The sequence below is a fragment of the Solanum stenotomum genome, unplaced genomic scaffold (assembly GCF_019186545.1).
Source record: "Solanum stenotomum isolate F172 unplaced genomic scaffold, ASM1918654v1 scaffold14763, whole genome shotgun sequence".
NCBI lineage: Eukaryota > Viridiplantae > Streptophyta > Magnoliopsida > Solanales > Solanaceae > Solanum > Solanum stenotomum.
The window spans coordinates 1-15,216 of NW_026023200.1; the positions used below are offsets into that span (position 1 = coordinate 1).

Here is a 15,216-nt window from a genome sequence, read left to right on the forward strand (position 1 = left end):
TAATTGTCTATAAGTAAATCACTTATGCATGAGATTTTGTCTTGTATCCCAACAACAACATACCCAGTACTGTATTCCAACAGAATGAGTTCTGGGGAGGGTAGAGTGTACGCAAACCTTACATCCACCTCAAAGGTCAGGTAGAGAGACTATTTCTGATAAACTCTCGGCTCAAGACAAAAACAGACTAGAAAAAGACATAATGGAAGTAGAAGAGACAATAGGTAGTAACAAAACAACAGATGAAAGCAGAATAGTACTACAACCAAATAATATTACAATGGAACTATGATTAATCATCAATTTAGGTTATTGATAAATCTTTTGTTCTTTATTGAATACTATTCCTCATATTAAATAGTGTCTTACAATTTTGTGAATAGGAGAAGCAGCAGCTGGCAGGTGTGGAACTTTTGCCAAGCAGTTCAAGAGATTTACATGGAGCAAGTCAGATTTTAGAAATAATAAGCATGTTTTATTTTGTTTTGGCTTTAGGTCATGTGTTTAAATTATAAGTGTGACGTTCAAGATTTTTTTTAAAAAATCTCCTTGTATAAATTTCTTGTTCTGCCACTGCCCACATTTTGTTTCTTGTCATAACTATGAATTAAATAAGTATGAGATTTTAAGTTCGAGATTCTGAAATGAAACTTTTTGTAATTATTATCCAAGAATATTATGGTATAATCAATCTTTATAGAATTATAGTCCACAAACATATAATAACTCAAAACAGTGATGACTAGCAGTGATGCTTGTGGAAGTCGATTAAGGATGGTGTTGACAAATGATGGGGTGGGATTAGTTGCTAGCGGTGACGGTGTTGGCAGTGGAGGTTAATAGTTATGTTGGAAAATAGTGATAATTAATGGTAATGGGGACAATGAACATAATGTGGTGATTAGTGGTTGTTGTAGACTCGTGGTAATGATAGTCAGTGAAGAAGATTGTAAATGGCAGCTAGTGATAGGGACAATTGAGTATAGTGATTGATAGTGATGGTGATTGTGGCTAATAATGATGGTTGAAAACGGTGGACATCTAGATAAAGGCATCTTTAAATAAATATCTTAATAATAGATCTTAATCATTCAGATTTATTCACACTCCCTAAGTGGTTGAAAATGCATCTACCACTGAAAACGGCAGGAAAGAATAAAAAAAGGAATGTGTCCACAACTAGACCTATTCAAAAAAAAGAGGGTCGAATATAAAATGTCTGATCATTATTCTGATGGAACAATGCAAAGTCAAAATTGACTGCAGAGAAAGAGGCTTTAATCAAAGAGAAGAAAAGTAAACTAAAATATACTTAACTCTGTGTCAAACTTCTTCCAGGCAACAATTAACAGCCAACTTTGATTTGACGTTCTCCAATATTTCTTCATCTCTTCATTACAGTAAAGATCCAAACGCCAAAAGATGGTTGATGCCTTTGTGTCATTTGCAGTTCAAAAACTGGGGGATTTCCTCATACAGGAAGCTTCCCTGCGTTCAAGTCTCAGACAGGATGTGCGGTGGCTGCGAAATGAGCTGTTCTTCATGCAGTCTTTCCTCAAAGATGCAGAACAAAAGCAAGTTGTAGATCAAAGAGTTCAGCAATGGGTGTTTGAGATCAACTCTGTTGCTAATGATGCCGTTGCTATATTGGAGACTTATAGCTTAGGGGCTAGTAAAGGTAACGATGCTAGATTTGCTAGTCGTCTGAAGGCAACTTGCATCTGCAGGAAGGAGACAAAATTCTACAACGTCAGCAAGGAGATCCAATCACTAAAGCATCGAATCATGGATATCTCTCGCAAACGAGAGACTTATGGTATTAGAGATATCAATAATGCAGGAGAAAGGCCAAGTAATCCCCCAAACAATCAGTCTGACATGGTTAGAACATTGAGGAGAACTACCTCATATGTGGATGATGACCAGGATAACATTTTTGTTGGCTATCAGGATGTTGTAGAAACATTGCTAGCTGAACTTCTCAAACCAGAGCCCCGCCGAAGCGTCATCTCCATTTATGGTATGGGCGGATTAGGTAAGACCACTCTTGCGAGAAACCTATACATCAGTCCTAATATAGTCAATAGATTCCATACGCGAGCTTGGATATGTGTTTCTCAAGAGTACAACACCATGGATCTCCTTAGGAATATCATAAAATCCATCAAAGGTTGCACCAAGGAAACTCTAGATTTGTTGGAAAAGATGATGGAAAGAGATCTAGAAATTTACCTTCGTGATCTTTTAAAAGAACCCAAATACCTTGTGGTGGTCGATGATTTATGGCATAGAGAAGCATGGGAAAGTCTAAAACGAGCATTTCCAGACAGCAAGAATGGCAGCAGAGTTGTTATTACCACGCGCAAAGAAGATGTCGCTGAAAGAGCAGATAACAAAGGTTTTGTCTATTGACTTCGTTTCCTGAGCCAAGAAGAAAGTTGGGATCTCTTTTGTAGGAAACTACTAGATGTTAAGGCAATGGTCTCAGCAATGGAAAGGTTAGCTAAGGATATGGTGGACAGGTGTGGAGGTTTACCTCTTGCAATTGTTGTATTAAGCGGACTACTTTCACATAAAAGGGGGTTAGAAGAATGGCAAAAGGTGATGGACCGTCTTTGGCAGAACATTAAAGACGACTCTATTGAAGTCTCTTACATACTATCATTGAGCTACAACGATTTGTCAACTACACTCAAGCAGTGTTTCCTGTACCTTGGTATGTTTCCAGAAGATCATGTGGTCCATGCTGATCACATACTAAGGTTGTGGATGGCCGAGGGCTTCATACCAAGAGGAGAAGAAAGAATGGAGGATGTCGCTGAAGGCTTCTTGAATGAGCTGATAAGAAGAAGCTTGGTTCAAGTGGCTGGAACAGTTTGGGAAAAAGTTACTGGATGTAGGGTTCATGATTTACTTCGTGATCTTGCCATACAAAAGGCATTGGAGGTAAACTTCTTTGACATTTATGATCCAAGAAACCACTTCATATCCTCCTTATGTATCAGACATACCATTCATGATCAAGGAGAAAAGTACCTCTCACTTGATCTTTCTAACTTAAAGTTGAGGTCAATTATATTTTTCAATCCATATTTTAATAGCATGAGTCTTATTAACTTCAGTAGTGTGTTCCAACATCTATATGTGTTGTACTTGGATATTCGTGGTGGAACTATACCTGATGCCATAGGAAGTTTGTGCCACCTCAAGTTCTTAAGCATTAGAGGTATCCATTATCTTCCCTCCTCCATTGGCAAACTCAAGAATTTACAGACACTTCATGTCAATAACTATGGATTCTCATGCCAACTACCCCATGAGATAGCTGACCTAATAAATCTAACACATTTAGCTGCTCCTTATTCAAAACCTCTGAAACATATAAGAAAACTCACAAGTCTTCAAGTTCTTCATGGTGTTTGTTGTGATCAGTGGAAAGATGTTGACCCTGCTGATTTAGTCAACCTTCGAGAATTAAGCATGCATGATATTACCAAAACTTACTCCCTAAACAACATTACCAGCTTGAAAAACCTTAGTACTCTCAGATTATTGTGTTATGCTGATGAATCATTCCCAGCCCTTGAATTTCTTAATTCTTGTCAAAAGCTCCAGAAATTGAGGTTAGATGGGAGAATAGAGAAACTGCCTCTGTTTCCAAATTCCATCACAATGATGGATCTTTGGGACTCAGAACTCATGGAAGATCCGATGCCTATTCTGGGAATGTTGCCAAACCTAAGGAATCTCTATTTAGTAGCAGCTTATGAAGGAAAAGAAATAATATGCAGTGATAACAGCTTCAGTCAACTAGAGTTCCTTCGTCTTGATAGTCTTGAGAAGCTAGAAAGATGGCATTTATCCACAAGTGCCATGCCTCTCATTAAAGGTCTTGGTATCCATAGTTGTCCAAAGTTGAACAAGATTCCTCAGAGAATGAAAGAAATGAAGATGTTGAAGAGAAGTTACATGTGGTGAAGCATTTCAAGCATATAGGATGTATTATTTCGGCCTCTTTCATAATAGCAAAGGTAAATATACAAACAAATCCAAATCCACAGCGACCATTCCTATATAACTTTGTTGATTTTTCTTTTCTTCTTTATCTATAAATAGTGTGTTAATATTTGGGAGAAGAAGCTGTCATTTGAAGACATTCACGTTGATGAGGTTGGGCTGTCGAAACATGAATCAAGTTTCTGTCACTTCACTGATTATTTCAGCATTCAGTTTTTTTTTTTTTTGGTTTGATTTTTCAATGTTTAATTTATTTTTGTTTTTGGTTTTATTTAGTGTGTGGAATTGGAAGAGAACTGCTCTTTTGGGATTCTATGCATAAATGATGTTGTTAATGTGTTAATTAATTGTTCTGCGGTATGTTATCTTGCTTATCCACATTTAAGATAATGCTTTATGTAATATGTTACTGTTGAATCTGATTATCTCCCCAGAGAACTAACTTGATAAACTTAAGACTATTAATTGCGCGATAAGGAGAAACTCAGCAAGTTGGAAAACATCATGGATAACCCCCAGTTCCGATGAACACACACTAAAGAGAATAACTGTTTAAATGTTTTCAAAATAGGGCCATCTTTAAGCTAACCAGATGGCTCCCTCTTTAATCCCTCTTCCGTCGACTTAAATGCTGTGTCACATTCATTTCATGCTAGTAATTAATATCAAGATTGCATCAATGGCGGAAATGACGCTAAATACCACTACAAAATACTAACAAAGCAGAAAGAAGATGTCACACATCAGTTTTTCACAAGAGGCAGTTGACTAAGTACAGGTCTCTTAGATCCTGAATACCCAAAAAAAAAGTTTTGAAACTGCTGTGAAGTGTTTTCAAGTGTTTTGCTCTCTTTTTCTTATTTCTTGTTTTTGTTTCTTTGAGATGAGAAAGAAATTAAAATCCAAAGAACGTAGATGCTCATGGTTTGTTATAAAACTTCCAAATCATGTCTTTTGTGAAGGAAAAAAAAAATGTCACAGTTCAAGTCCAGCAATTCCCGGCAAATTACTCAATTCGTCAAACGGCCATGAAAACTAAAACCTATTTCACTGATTCGCTGTTTCATGTCATGTTTCATTTTCTGTTCCTGTTCTTTTTTATTCACACTCCCTTAGTGGTTAAAAATACATCTACCACTGAAAAAATGCATGAAAGAGAAAAAGAAAAAAGGAATGTGTCCACAACTAGACTTATTCAAAAAAAAGAGGGTCGAATACAAAAAGTCTGATCATTATTCTGATGGAATAATGCAAAGTCAAAACTGACTGCAGAGAAAGAGGCTTTAATCAAAGAGAAGAAAAGTAAACTAAAATATACTTAACTCTGCGTCAAACTTCTTCCAGGCAGCAATTAACAGCCAACTTTGATTTGACTTTCTCCAATATTTCTTCATCTCTTCATTACAGTAAAGATCCAAACGCCAAAAGATGGTTGAAGCCTTTGTGTCATTTGCAGTTCAAAAACTGGGGGATTTCCTCATACAGGAAGCTTCCCTGCGTTCAAGTCTCAGAGAGGATGTGCAGTGGCTGCGAAATGAGCTGTTCTTCATGCAGTCTTTCCTTAAAGATGCAGAACAAAAGCAAGTTGTAGATCAAAGAGTTCAGCAATGGGTGTTTGAGATCAACTCTGTTGCTAACGATGCCGTTGCTATATTGGAGACTTAGAGCTTAGAGGCTAGTAAAGGTAACGACGCTAGATTTGCTAGTCGTCTGAAGGCTTGCACTTGCATCTGCAGGAAGGAGACAAAATTCTACAACGTCAGCAAGGAGATCCAATCACTAAAGCATTGAATCATGGATATCTCTCGCAAACGAGAGACTTATGGTATTAGAGATATCAATAATGCAGGAGAAGGGCCAAGTAATCGCCCAAACAATCAGTATGACATGGTTAGAACATTGAGGAGAACTACCTCATATGTAGATGAGGATCACATTTTTGTTGGCTTTCAGGATGTTGTAGAAACATTGCTAGCTGAACTTCTCAAAGCAGAGCTTCACAGAAGCGTCATCTCCATTTATGGTATGGGCGGATTAGGCAAGACAACTCTTGGGAGAAACCTATACATCAGTCCTAATATAGTCTCTAGCTTCCCTACACGTGCTTGGATATGTGTTTCTCAAGAGTACAACACCATGGATCTCCTTAGGAATATCATAAAATCCATCCAAGGTTGCACCAAGGAAACTCTAGATTTGTTGGAAAAGATGACAGAGAGAGATCTAGAAATTTACCTTCGTGATCTTTTAAAAGAACCCAAAAACCTTGTGGTGGTCGATGATTTATGGCATAGAGACTAAAACGAGCATTTCCGGACAGCAAGAATGGCAGCAGAGTTGTTATTACCACGCGCAAAGAAGATGTCGCTGAAAGAGCAGATAACAAAGGTTTTGTCTATTGACTTCGTTTCCTGAGCCAAGAAGAAAGTTGGGATCTCTTTTGTAGGAAACTACTAGATATTCAGGCCATGGTCTCAGCAATGGAAAGGTTTGCTAAGGATATGGTGGACAGGTGTGGAGGTTTACCTCTTGCAATTGTTGTACTAAGCGGACTACTTTCACATAAAAGAGGGTTTGACATCGAGTGTTGAGGTTGAATCTTGGTTTGGATCTCGCGTTAGGTGTCGAGATCGAGACCCGAAACAATCATCAAGTTAAAGATTAAGGTCAAGGTCAATGTCGAGTCCTAGGTTGGGAGTCGAGGTCAGGTCCTGGATCAGTTATCAGAGTTGATTTTCAGATTAGAAACTATTTTCCTAAAATGTATTTCCTTATCTCTAGCCAAAATAAAAGTTTTTTTTTTTCTGAAAAATGTTTTTCATTCACCAACCAAACACTAGAAAAAAAAAATTCACTCATCAACTTATTTTCTAAGAAAATAATTTCCTCCATACCAAACACAGCCTTAAGTCTCAATCCCAAAAAATATTGAGGGTTGACAATCGGTTATATGAATCATCACTATCAATATTGTTCTATTATTAATTAAGCAGTTGATGGTGAAAGATACACCTAAAGTATCCTAATTATCGAGTCTCATATTCGAACTATCAATTGAGCACTCTAACTTACAAAATGATCATCTAAGCACCTAATTCAAAACTTATGTGTCACGTCAACGTCAGGTGTTCATTAGACACAATGACGACAAATTGAAGTGTTTCATTGTCAATTAAGACCAAATTGAGATGTCTAGGTGTACACTCTCAAAGTTGAAGTGCTTAATTGATTAGATTGAATCAAATCAGGAAAAAGAAACTCAATCAAGGATTTGGTTTGGTATTGAAGAAAAAAAATTCGATCATAATTAATTTAGTTTAGTCATAACTTAAGAAAAAGCATATCAAAATCAAACCAAAATGATATTATATTTATATAAATATTATAAATATGTTATACTTTAAAATATTTATTATAATTCTTAATAAATAATGGTTGTAGATGCCAAATGGTGGTATGTAATTAATGGTGGACGATGGCAGTACGATGAGGGAATTGTTGAACTACTAACAACATATCCAGTAAAATCTCACTAAGTGGGATCTGAGGAGAGTAGAGGGTACGCATACTCTACCTCCAATTTTCATGAAAATATTTAAATACATATCTTAATAACATTAATATTTTTTTCTTATAGAGATTAATCATTCAGATTTATTCAAATGAAAAAAAAAAGGGGGAGTGGGGTGGGGGTGGGGGGGGGTGTGTGTGATCATTATTCTGATGGAATAATGCAAAGTCAAATATTGATTATATAGAAATTGGAAAGATATCATGTGCACTACAACCAAACCAATTTTAAATTTTCTGGGAATGTGTACTAATAATGTACTTGTTATTCAACATTTGATATAATTCTTTTATTAATTAATCAAAGAGAAGAAAAGTAAACTAAAATATACTCAACTCTAGATCTTAATCATTCAGATTTATTCACACTCCCGAAAATACATCAACCACTGAAAATGCAGGAAAGAGTAAAAAGAGGAATGTCTCCACAACTAGACTTATTCAATAAAAAAAAGAGGGTCGAATATAAAATGTCTGATCATTATTCTGATGGAATAATGCAAAGTCAAAACGGACTGCAGAGAAAGAGGCTTTAATCAAAGAGAAGAAAAGTAAACTAAAATATACTTAACTCTGCGTCAAACTTCTTCCAGGCAGCAATTAACAGCCAACTTTGATTTGACTTTCTCCAATATTTCTTCATCTCTTCATTACAGTAAAGATCCAAACGCCAAAAGATGGTTGATGCCTTTGTGTCATTTGCAGTTCAAAAACTGGGGGATTTCCTCATACAGGAAGCTTCCCTGCGTTCAAGTCTCAGACAGGATGTGCGGTGGCTGCGAAATGAGCTGTTCTTCATGCAGTCTTTCCTCAAAGATGCAGAACAAAAGCAAGTTGTAGATCAAAGAGTTCAGCAATGGGTGTTTGAGATCAACTCTGTTGCTAATGATGCCGTTGCTATATTGGAGACTTATAGCTTAGAGGCTAGTAAAGGTGACGACGCTAGATTTGCTAGTCGTCTGAAGGCTTACACTTGCATCTGCAGGAAGGAGACAAAATTCTACAACGTCAGCAAGGAGATCCAATCACTAAAGCATCGAATCATGGATATCTCTCGCAAACGAGAGACTTATGGTATTAGAGATATCAATAATGCAGGAGAAGGGCCAAGTAATCGCCCAAACAATCAGTATGATATGGTTAGAACATTGAGGAGAACTACCTCATAAGTAGATGAGGATCACATTTTTGTTGTCTTTCAGGATGTTGTAGAAACATTGCTAGCTGAACTTCTCAAAGCAGAGCTTCACAGAAGCGTCATCTCCATTTATGGTATGGGCGGATTAGGCAAGACCACTCTTGCGAGAAACCTATACATCAGTCCTAATATAGTCTCTAGCTTCCCTACACGTGCTTGGATATGTGTTTCTCAAGAGTACAACACCATGGATCTCCTTAGGAATATCATAAAATCCATCCAAGGTTGAACCAAGGAAACTCTAGATTTGTTGGAAAAGATGACAGAGAGAGTCCTTCGTGATCTTTTAAAAGAACCCAAATACCTTGTGGTGGTCGATGATTTATGGCATAGAGAAGCATGGGAAAGTTTGAAACGAGCATTTCCAGATAGCAAGAACGACAGCAGAAGTATTATTACCACACGCAAAGAGGATGTCGCTGAAAGAGCTTGAAGAAACCTTACCCCTAGAACAAGAACCAGGTTCTTGTATATTTGCGTATGACAGAATACTTTAACAGCTGCACAATACTTTTTGTTAAAAAACTTCCTCACTCAAGAAAGGAAAACTTTGTTTTATTATTTAACAACTATGTCACGATTACAACTCAATAATCAATAACCTCAAAAACTCTTGACTAACTATAGTCAACTAACTCTACTCTCCAAGAGGCCAAACCCACCTCTTGTTACAAACCTCTCAATAACTCAACTCTACAAGAAGCCAAACTCACTTCTTGTACAAACAATCTATGACAATGATTCTAACTATGAATCAAAAACACTTTTTTCACACAAGAAATTCTAACTATAGAACTTCTTGAATTCTATTCCTAAGAACTCTCAATATAGTAGGCTTTTTCGTATTTTCTTACTCTTTCTTCCTCTCGTTTCTTGATGCTGCAAAAGACAATCTGTCTTGTCTGCTTTTGACATCCTTTTATAGAGTTGAAAGATTGGTGTCCAATGTATACAAGGAAACGACATAAAGTTGTGTACGAAAAGGAACGGATTTATTTTTGACCCTTTATTACAAATCCTGTTAGCACACAACTTCCTCTTTTATTTGTTTCCTTCTTTAGCTCTGCTTTCTTGCTTTAATTGTTTCCTTCTTTTGCTCTGCTTTCTTGCTTTAATTCCTTTTTTACTCTTCTTTTTGAAACCCTTTTAAAATCGGTTTGCATATCAAGATGTGTCTATCATCAAAACTTCATAAATCATCATTTTCCCCCTTTTTGATGATGACAAAGTGTCTACTCCTATTTTCCTGTACAAATCCATTATAATATAACGCACACGAGATTGTTATATGTACAATACTGATATATAATACTATCTTCCCCCTTTTGGCATATCAAAAAGAAGTAAACAGAATGAACAAAGCTAACCAAAACTCAAAGCTCGTAAAGAGCAACATCGCGCAGATCACAACCAGATGGCCCTAGGCAAATGAAAGCAGCAATCTATAGACATAGGAAACAAGAAGAGCAGCATGCAAAAACACAGGAAACATAGAATCCAAGATACATCAACATTTTAAGCTCATGCAGAGCCCCACAAAAATATTCAGTCTAAGCAAAAACACAAAACAAGCATAACAAAGGTCGTTAGGTCAAAGACACATAAGAAGCTGGAGCAGACAACAAGAGTCAAGAGGACAATTGGCTGAGGTTCGGAGGACAGGACGAAGAAGAAACAAGCAACTGGAGGACCCGGTCCATACGAGCGTTATTGTCAAGCTGTTGCTGAACCAACTGATCTTTCAATCGCCCAACCTCTTCTTTAGATGCAGTTAATTCTGCACGCAAGGACATATTCTCATTCTGTAAAGTCTCACACTGGTCCCTTACATCCTGTAGATCCTGAAGTAAACGAGTGACAGGGCCAGACGCCCTTGGATAGGTAATAGGGACTTGTGCAGGGTCAGCAATCAATCCACATTCAGCAAGAGTAGATGGAGTGATCATATCAGCACGCGTTAAGGCTCGCCCCTCACCCAATGGGACAGCAAACGCAGTGAACACTCTCGTGAGAAGATTTCCAAATGCCAACTGGTGAGAACCAGGTTGTGGATCAGCGACTCTGGCCATATGTTTGATCATAAGACTCGGCCAATCGATGGGCTCCTTTCTTTCTAAGGCATTGGCAATTCCCATGTCACGAAAAGACGTTATGTGTCGCCTATGACCCCTAGGTAACACCCCCTTATGAACCAGTTCGAACAATAATTTATGCACAGGTGCCATCTCACCTTTCAATACCTTCTTAGCCGTGGAGGTAACTCTTCCTTGAGAGAACGTGGTTGTGAGAATACACTGCTCATCTGTAGCCCAAACATACTCAGCAAGGCCAACAGAGGGTATACATAGAATCTCCCCAAGGCGACGATGATAAAAAACCAACTCTACCCCGTTCACCGTGGATGTCACCACATTTTCTTCCAAAACCTTTAGATTTGTATAGAATTCCACAACTTCCTTTTCGTGTACCAGCAACATAGTATCAAGAAATAAATCCCCCCACCCCTGAAAGTTAAGCAACTCACATACCCGTTTTACCACATCTATTAAAAGAATATCCGGGTGAAAAGTTCAACCCCTAAGCACAGATTTAGTTCTGAAATACTTTTCTTTTCCCATTTCCAAGAATTTTTTCATGTTTTTACTTGCCTTTTTCGACTGGGAATGGGATCCAGAACAGATAGATGCAGAGATATCATCAGACTCAGAATCAAGAATGATCGGCGATGAGGATGGTAGAACAGGAGACTTACCCAGACGACGAAATTTAGCCCTTGACTTCGCACGCTCTTGCAGTTGGGCCTGACTCGCACTACGAGTAAGTGGCTTGCGAAAGGGTTTCTGCTTGACTGCAATGTGCTTGCGTGGTCGTTTTGGTTTCTGAGGATGTAGAACACTGAGGGGAATATCATCAAAATATTGTTCGAGTGGGTGAGTGGGTAGTGACGGAGGAGAAGTGGTGCCGGTAGTGAAAATAGAGGTTTCAATTTGTGACAGTGGTGGAGAAGGATGGCGATTAGGGGTTGGGGTTTTTGATAATGGGAATGATGGAGATGAAGTGAAGGGTTCGCCTGAGGCGTATGTTGGCAATGGTGACTGTGGGCAAGCGGGGACGGGATCAGTGGGGGTTGAGTCATGGGGTAGTGAAGTGATGGAGGTGTCTGTGGATTGATTTTCTTCCCCCTGAGACTGTGCATTGGAGGATGGTAGCATCGATCGGGATCCAGTCGACTCAGAAGAGCTCTCATCGTCGGAGTAGGCAACAAAGCATTTAGCCATAAAGAAAAATCGAAATTCTTGAAGACTGCTTGATAATTTTATTTTATTTTTTTATTTGTGAGGGATGAAGAGTTGGAATAATCTTTTAAGAGGAAATATTGGGAAGGAGAAAGTAATTATAAGGGTCTGACATTGATGAGTGACGGTTGGGTTTTCTTTAGAGGTGACTTATGGGAAAAGATAAAAGTATGTACAATTTTTGTACAAANGCGTAGAATATGAAAAGGAAGGGTGGACCAGGTGTCTTATGCATTTTGAAAGTTGACAATGTTAGCTATAAATGTGTATTGCATAGATAATTATTATGTGGGATGAGATGCATACCTGAAATTCAGAGAACCCGGTTCTAGTCATGTCAGCATTCTTGCTCATATTCATGGGAGATGATGGGTAATGTCATTTAAAACAGGTCCATAGGTTGTGTCCTTATGATGTATACCTAAAAAAGGTACCATGATGAGTAAAGGAGAGCAGGTTCAAAGTTTACAACCTTTATCAAAAAAAAGGAGAAAGACAAATTTATCAGTCTTGAAATACAAGTCCTAGAGCAAGACGATTTTTCTGGAATGATTCTCTTCCTAGTGCTTTGGTGAAGATATCAGCGATCTGGTCTTCAGTCTTGCAAAATATAATGAACCCTTTTTCAACATTATCTCGAAGAAAGTGATGCCGAATGTCTATATGTTTGGTGCGTTTGTGTTGGACCGGGTTCTTCGCCATGTTCATAGCACTGGTATTGTCACATCTAATGGGAATGCACCCAATCTTGATACCAAAGTCTTCAAGCTGCTGTTTTATCCAGAGGAGTTGAGCACAGCAAGAAGCAGCGGCTACGTATTCTGCTTCAGCGGTAGAAAGAGCTACAGAGTTCTGCTTTCTAGTTGCCCAGGATATCAGACATGGTCCTAAGAAGTATGCCATTCCAGAAGTACTTTTCCTGTCTACCAAATAACCTACATAGTCTGCGTCTGCGAAATCGATTAAATCGAATGAGTCTCCAGCTGGATACCATAGAACCAGGTTCACTGTGCCTTTAAGATATCGCAGAATTCTTTTTACAGCCTTTAGATGAGATTCCTTAGGACAAGACTGAAATCGTGCACATAAACCAACGCTGAATACAATATCAGGTCTGCTAGCAGTTAAGTATATGAGTGATCCGATCATCCCTCTGTACTTTGTATCATTTATTGGAGAACCAGGTTCATCTTTGTCAAGTTTTGTTGTTGTGCCAATGGGAGTGTCATTTGTTTTGGCTTCATTCATATCATATTTCTTTAGCAATTCTTTGATGTATTTGGGGTTTGTTTAATTTGGAGTCCTAGGAAGAAGTTTAGTTCACCCATCATACTCATCTCAAATTCGTTGTTCATTAGTTGAGCAAATTCAACTCCTAGTACTTCATCAGTTCCTCCAAAAATGATATCGTCGACATAAACCTGAACTATAAATAGATTTTTACCTTGCTTTCGAAGAAACAGCGTATTGTCTATTTTCCCTCTAGAGTAGCTGTGTGTGAGAAGGAATGTAGACAATCGGTCGTACCATGCTCTTGGTGCTTGCTTCAACCCATACAGTGCTTTGTCCAGCTTGTATACATATTCAGGGTGTTCAAGATCTTCAAAGCCAGGAGGTTGTTTCACATATACCTCTTCTTGCAAATAACCGTTTAAAAAGGCACTTTTAACATCCATCTGATAAAGCTTAAATTCCATGTGAGCAGCATATGCTATCAACATTCTAATTGCCTCCATTCTTGCTACGGGAGCAAAAGTTTCATCATAGTCTATTCCTTATTCTTGATTATATCCCTGTACGACTAGTCTGGCTTTGTTGCGTGTGACCTGCCCTTGTTCGTCAAGTTTATTTCTGAAAACCCACCTTGTTCCTATCACTGTTCTGTTTTGAGGTCGTGGAACCAGGTTCCTTACTCTGCTTCGTTCAAACTGATTCAGTTCTTCCTGCATAACAGTAATCCAGTCAGGATCCAACAATGCCTCTTTTATATTCTTTGGTTCAATTAAGGATACATAAGCTGAGAATGCACACATGTTTCGTAATTTGGATCTTGTTTGGATTCCTGAATCTAGAGGAGTGAGAATATTTTGGATGGGGTGTGAGCTTTGGTGTTTCCAGCTATGAGGTTGATTTTCATGGGTGTTTTCAGAGAAAGGGGGACCTGATTCAATAGTATTTTCATCGTCTGTTGCAGGTGTTTTTTTAGGGAATGTGGGATCTGGCTCATTGATTTTTAATTCTGATGGGTTTGTCATTCCTATTTCGTTTTGATCATCCTCTGAATTCTCTTCTGTTGAGTTATTTCCTTCATCAAAGATGACATGGACGCTTTCCTCCACACGATTTGTTCTTTTGTTAAGTACTTTGTAGGCTTTACTTTGTGATGAATATCCGAGAAAGATTCCTTCATCGCTTTTGGCATCGAATTTTTCTAAGATATCTTTGTCATTGTTATGTATATAGCAGGTGCACCCAAAGGCTCTAAGATGTGTCAAGTTTGGCTTTCTTTCCTTCAGCAACTCATATGGAGTCTTGTTTAACACCGATCTGATCATACACTTATTTATAAGATAGCATGTCGTGTTTACTGCCTCAGCCCTGTAAGTCTTTGGAAGATTGCTTGAGATCAGCATGGTTCTTGCGATATCTTCGAGTGTTCTATTTTTGCGTTCAACTACACCATTTTGTTGTGGTGTTCTAGGTGCTGAAAAGTTATGCTCAACGCCGTTTGTGGCACAGAATTCCAAGAATTTTGAGTTTTCAAACTCTAGTCCATAATCAGATCGGATGCTAGTGATTTCCTTGTTGAATTTCTTCTGGACCAGTTTTGCGAAGATTTCGAACATGGTATATGTCTCATCTTTTGTTGCAAGAAATAATGTCCATGTGAATCTTGAGTAGTCGTCTACAATTACGAATACATACCTTTTGCCTCCTCTACTTTGTATACGCATCGGCCCGCATAAATCCATGTGAAGTAGTTCTAGTGGCCTGGTAGTGCTGACCATCAATTTAGGTTTGAATGAGGATCTTACTTGTTTCCCTCGAATACATGTTCCATATATCTTATCATCATTAAAGATTTTGGTTGGAAGCCCTCAAACTATATCCTTGGATATGAGTTTGTTTATTGTC

General features: G+C 38.1%; 3 protein-coding genes across 3 annotated transcripts; all 3 read left to right on the forward strand.

Moving 5' to 3' along the window:
- The first annotated feature begins 1,155 nt into the window (after positions 1–1,155).
- LOC125850175 (disease resistance protein RPP13-like) lies at positions 1,156–3,978 on the forward strand. The gene is made up of 2 exons (XM_049530059.1): positions 1,156–2,373; positions 2,419–3,978. Exons 1-2 carry the CDS (start codon positions 1,423–1,425, stop codon positions 3,976–3,978), a joined length of 2,511 nt encoding a protein of 836 aa, XP_049386016.1. The 5' UTR covers positions 1,156–1,422.
- LOC125850177 (disease resistance protein RPP13-like) lies at positions 1,545–6,318 on the forward strand. Its single transcript, XM_049530060.1, has 2 exons — positions 1,545–1,678; positions 5,702–6,318. Exon 2 carries the CDS (start codon positions 5,812–5,814, stop codon positions 6,316–6,318), a length of 507 nt encoding a protein of 168 aa, XP_049386017.1. The 5' UTR covers positions 1,545–1,678; positions 5,702–5,811.
- A 1,842-nt stretch (positions 6,319–8,160) lies between these two features.
- LOC125850178 (disease resistance protein RPP13-like) lies at positions 8,161–9,057 on the forward strand. Its single transcript, XM_049530061.1, has one exon. The coding sequence runs from the start codon at positions 8,265–8,267 to the stop codon at positions 8,754–8,756; it is 492 nt and encodes a 163-aa protein (XP_049386018.1). The 5' UTR covers positions 8,161–8,264; the 3' UTR covers positions 8,757–9,057.
- The last annotated feature ends 6,159 nt before the right edge of the window (positions 9,058–15,216 follow it).

What these genes read in the sequence shown, in the direction of transcription:
- LOC125850177 (XM_049530060.1), top strand. Translation starts at nt 5,812, where the DNA reads ATGGATATCTCTCGCAAACGAGAGACTTATGGTATTAGAGATATCAAT.
- LOC125850175 (XM_049530059.1), top strand. Translation starts at nt 1,423, where the DNA reads ATGGTTGATGCCTTTGTGTCATTTGCAGTTCAAAAACTGGGGGATTTC. An exon ending in TTACCACGCGCAAAGAAGAT is followed by an intron (nt 2,374 to 2,418) that starts GTCGCTGAAAGA and finishes TATTGACTTCGT; the next exon opens with TTCCTGAGCCAAGAAGAAAG.
- LOC125850178 (XM_049530061.1), top strand. Translation starts at nt 8,265, where the DNA reads ATGGTTGATGCCTTTGTGTCATTTGCAGTTCAAAAACTGGGGGATTTC.